At 54.9% G+C, this 4,665-nt stretch overlaps 1 protein-coding gene across 1 annotated transcript; it reads right to left on the bottom strand.

Moving 5' to 3' along the window:
- Positions 1-1,533: 1,533 nt before the first annotated feature.
- CAMK2N1 (calcium/calmodulin dependent protein kinase II inhibitor 1) lies at positions 1,534-4,659 on the bottom strand. Its single transcript, XM_007459234.1, has 2 exons — positions 4,399-4,659; positions 1,534-2,857 (listed from the first exon to the last, which is right to left on the bottom strand). Exons 1-2 carry the CDS (start codon positions 4,562-4,564, stop codon positions 2,787-2,789), a joined length of 237 nt encoding a protein of 78 aa, XP_007459296.1. The 5' UTR covers positions 4,565-4,659; the 3' UTR covers positions 1,534-2,786.
- Between the last annotated feature and the right edge of the window lie 6 nt (positions 4,660-4,665).

Below are 4,665 nucleotides of genomic sequence, written 5' to 3'. Positions count from 1 at the left end.
GGCTCTGGGTTTCCAGGGTTGCTGGGCCGATTATGTGAGGCTTGGAAGGGAAAGCGCTTTGTAATTGCACGGCGCTTTGATCAGGTGAGTGGTAATTACTCCTGGGTGCGGACAGACACCTGCCTTTTGAAAGAATCTTTTCATTTGGTTCCTACTCCTCTTGGCAAACTGATGTTGCACAGAGGGTGGGCCTGGCCCCTAGCTCTGCCAGGCGGCCCCTCAACCTTCATGTGGACAGAGCACAGGGGAAAGCTGGGCTCCGTGGTACCTAAAGGCCCATCGGCTCCGAGCACTGGGACTCTCTGGGGTCAGCGGGCAGGAGAGCCAGGTTTGGGAACAGGGTCACACGCCTGGGAAAATCAAGCTGGCACCCCACCCCACCCCCATCGTCCTGCAGGCACCGCCAGCTCCAGCTTGCCTGCCTTCCTGATGATGACTGATAGGGACTCCACTGGGTCCCCCTGAGGCTCTGGGCCTCCACCCCTGAGAAGGGGGTTGAGACATCACCCCCCTCCCCACAGGCCCTCTGGAGCCCCCCTTCCTCCTCCCCACCCAGGCGTGTCTTACCTGATGTCTGAGTCACACTCAGGCTCCTGTCACTGTGAGCTGTGTTGTGACTCCCCGCCTGACAGTTTTACAACAAACACATTAAAAGCTCCCGGCACCCGGGACTCCTGGATGCCAAGCTGCCCAGGAGAAAAAAAACTCTCCCGGCCTTTCTTCAGCCAAAATCCTTCTCCCAACCCCTCCTCCCCCAGGGGCCTGCTCCACTGCCATTAACTGTCCTGAGCCCAACAAGGAGCTGAGAATTTTTTTTCATCACGAGACTTTTTGAGCAGTGATTGGAGTAGGGCTGCTGAGTTGGGGAAGCCTGAGACAAATCAAATCGGGCTGTGGGCCCCAGAGGACCAGGCTCATCCCTCCGGGAAGGACCTGTGAACTCAGGAAGGCAAAGGTACAGGGCAAAGAGCATAGGTCCTCCTCAGCCCTGCCCCGGAGGACGGGTGGCCCGTGAGGAAGGGTTACCTGGGCATCTGATGCTGAGTGCTACTATGTGCTGGGTGCTGTGTGAATCTCCCCAACAACCTTCGAGGTAGGAGCTGCATTAACCCCACTTCACAGATTTGGAAACTGAGGCCTGAAGAAGTGAAGGCACTTGCTCAAATCCATAGAGCTAGGAAGTGAAGGAGCTGGGTTTTGAATCCAAGCCTGCCAGCCTCCAAACTTTGCCTTTCACGAGGCTGACTCCCTGCCAACCAGCACACCAGCCCTCCTTCTCCCCACACCCCACCAGGGATGGCAGAAACCCAACAGAAGTAGGGAGAGCCCAACGCAAATCCAAACTGGACGCACTTGCCCTCCAGGGATGGCCTTGCCACTCCAGCTTCTTTCCTATCACCTGAGCCCAAACCCACGGTGGCCTCCACACCACCTTTTTGCCTCACAGACCAAAGCTACCGTTCCCGCCTTCCCGTCTGCAACCAGCAGACAAAAAGCAAGCTCCCCGGAACCAAAGCCGAGAAAAGAGAGGAGTGAGACACAGGAACAGTTCTTTTATTGTACATTGAAGAAACAGCCCTGTGTGCTGGTTAAAGGTGCAACATACAGAATATTGAATTAAGAAAAGAGGCAACAGGGTAGGGAAAGGAAGAAACCTCTTGAGGTCCAAAGTTGCAAACAGAAAAACGGTAAAAGATTCCTCACGCAAGAGGCATTTTTGCAAATACCATGCAAAACAGGCAGCTGGTGTGCCCTAAGAGAACCCCTATAAATAACAGGAAAAGACACTCCAAGCATTCCTTTACGTGAACTCAGAGCACAGGGAAAAGAAAAGAAACCAAAATGCCTTTTGGCATTTCAAGATATTTGGCACTCTTGTGATTACATTTTTTTACAATCCATTAAAGAGAATAAACTGACACAATATTAGAGAAAAAAAACAGGCTGCTCACACAACAGACTGCAGGGAGAGGTTAGAAAAAGCTCAAGCATTTTTTTTTCTTTGTTTTTTTTGTGTGTTTTTTTTTTTCCTTGACATATAAAATGTGTTCATTTGCATTAACTTGGGCAAATAGCTCGCAGCAACAAAGAAACACAAGCTTTACAATTCATTTTAAAATAAAGCGATGATTATTTTCTATGTATGATTCCTTAGAAAAGTTCTCGTCTTGTCTTAAACACATTCTTGATAACTTCAAAAGATGACCAAAATAGAATGCAATATCTATAGAGATCATTTTCTGATTTTTTTTGTACATCCAAGGATAACAACATAAAAAAATAAAACAGGACAGCATTTCACATCCAAGTGCACAGAATCATTTTTGCAAGATTAAATAATGTAAACATTGGGAACAGCCAAATCAGCGAAGAATGCCAACACCTCGAAACACCCGGTGTTGCTGCTTCATTATTTAAGTGGTTCAAAACCCAGATCTATAATTGCGCAATATTCACTGTATATAAAAAGAAATGGATATTAATTTTGACAAATAGCTGCAACTGAGACTTCTCTTTTTATTTCTTTATGTATATATATATACTAATTTTTTGAATTTTTAAAAATTTTTTTTTAATTTTTATCTTTGCAAAGAAGCCCAGAGCCTTCTCCTTCTCACGCCTCATCTGTCTCCCGGCCTGACACGAGATACAGGTTGCTGATTTCATCGTGGGTAGCAAGCTAGTAATACATTTCAAAGTGCTTTCTCTTTTCATGCTTTTTGCCAATAACTGATAGCGCCGTTCTCATTCTTATTCTCTCCCTTAACTCATTGTCTTTAGGGGAGTTAGACACCAGGAGGTGCCTTGTCTGTCATATTTTTCAGCACGTCATCAATCCTATCATCTTCAATAACAACTGCAAAAAAAAGGGGGAGAAAAGGAGAGGTGAGCGCTCTTGGGCCTAGCCAGGGGTCCCTAAGTTTCGCTTTACGCCGGGGTCGGAGGGCCGGGTAGACTGAGGAAAGGAGAGGGAAGGGGACTCCACGCGTGCTAACACAGCCCCCATCCTCTTCTGCTCGGCCAGGGGTCCCTCTGCTGCTTTCCTCTGAACCACTCCCCCTCCCCCAGGCCGCGTCCCAGCATGGTGCTGAGCAGAGGAAGCGAAGAGGGCACAAATCCCGCAGCCCTGGTGGCAGCCTGGGCGCGCACCGGCCTGGTCCTCACCCCGGCCCCCACCCACCCTGGAGGACGCATTTATTTGGGAAAAAGGCTCCTGGGCGGGAGAGGAAGGGGAGGAGGAGCCACGGGCTCCGGGCCTGGGATCCTCCCGGGTGCCCCGAGCGCAGCGCCGGTAGCCGAGGCGGGGTGCTGAGGTGCGCGCAGCGAGGAGGGACGCCAGGGGCCGGTTGCACAGCGCGCAGCCCGTCGGGGATTCTGGCCTCGCTTGGGCCGGGAGCCCCCCTCCGCGCTGCCAGCGGGCTGACTTGGCCTCTCCGCACTCGCAGCTACAGAGGTCGGAGCCTCCCTTCGCTGCCCGCCGGCGGCTCGCCCGCCTCTCCGCATCTGCCTCTCCGTGTCCTTCGCCTCTCTCACTATTTCTACCTAGCCTCGCCTTCCTCGGTCCCTCCATCAGTCTCCCGGCGCGACGGTCACCTGTCGAGGTCTCTGTGCCCGGGGTGTCGGTTGCCCTCATTGTTTCAGCTGCTTCTCTGTCCTCCCCAGACTTACGTTCTGACTCGCTGTCTTTCCGGCTCTGACTCTCTCTCTCCTTAGCTTTGTCTCGGTCTCTGCCCATCTCGGCCTCCTTCCCCGCTCCGCCTTCCTCCCTGTCTCTGCGTCTCAGTCTCTCACGGCAGCTCTCTGTCTTTCTCATTGTCCCCGCGTCTCTGGAGCTCCTCTTAGAGCCCTTGCGCGTCCCAGTCTCTACGGGGCTTTTCCAGCTCCTGCGCCGAGCGCCCAGGCTCGGCAACCCCCCTCCCCCTGCCAAGGAACAATGAAAAGCCGGTGTGATCCGAAAGCCCCTCGCCTTCCCCGCCGGAACCAGCCCTCCCCGCCCCGCAGTTCCCCACGCCGTTCCCTGGGGAGCCCTAGGGCTCCCCCCACCCCGGGTTGTAGATCGAGTTCAGCTGCTACTACACTGCGCAAAAGGGGCGGGGGCAGGGTACGAATCAAAAATCAAACTTTGGGGACCGGGGTATAACCCTTCAGCCCCTGCTGCAGCTAGATGCAGCCACGCCCCCTGGGTGACCCCAACGAGGATCTAGCTGAGGGGGAGGGGTTCCCGAGGCCAGCCGGAGCTGAACCCGCAGTGCGGGAACCCCCCCCCCCCCGTCCAATTCTGCGCGATGAGATGTTAGTGGGTCGGAACGGGCTCCCGGGTGCGGGAAAACCCCGCAAACCTCCGCCAGGCCTGGGTGCCCGGAAAACGGGTGTCGGGGGAGGTGGCCGCGAACTCACCCCGCTTGCTCCGGCCGATCTGGCCCAGCTTGGGCGGCCGCTTGTTCTGCCCGGCGCCGAAAAAGTTGTTGGTGTCCTGCAGGCGGCAGGAGAAGATCTGGCCCACGTCGCCGCCGTCGCCGTAGGGGCTCAGCTTCTCGTCGCCGTAGGGCAGCACCTCCGACATGGTCGCGTCCGGGGGCTCCGCGGCGGCACCTCCTCCGCCCGCGTCCCCGCCCGCGGCGGACAGGGTCAGCGGCTCTGGGGCCGGGGATGGCCGGGCGAGGA

The sequence above is a fragment of the Lipotes vexillifer genome, unplaced genomic scaffold (genome assembly GCF_000442215.2).
Source record: "Lipotes vexillifer unplaced genomic scaffold, Lipotes_vexillifer_v1.1 scaffold496, whole genome shotgun sequence".
Lineage (NCBI taxonomy): Eukaryota > Metazoa > Chordata > Mammalia > Artiodactyla > Lipotidae > Lipotes > Lipotes vexillifer.
The sequence above is the reverse complement of the archived record's forward strand: the minus strand, read 5'-3'. Positions and strand labels throughout refer to the sequence as shown.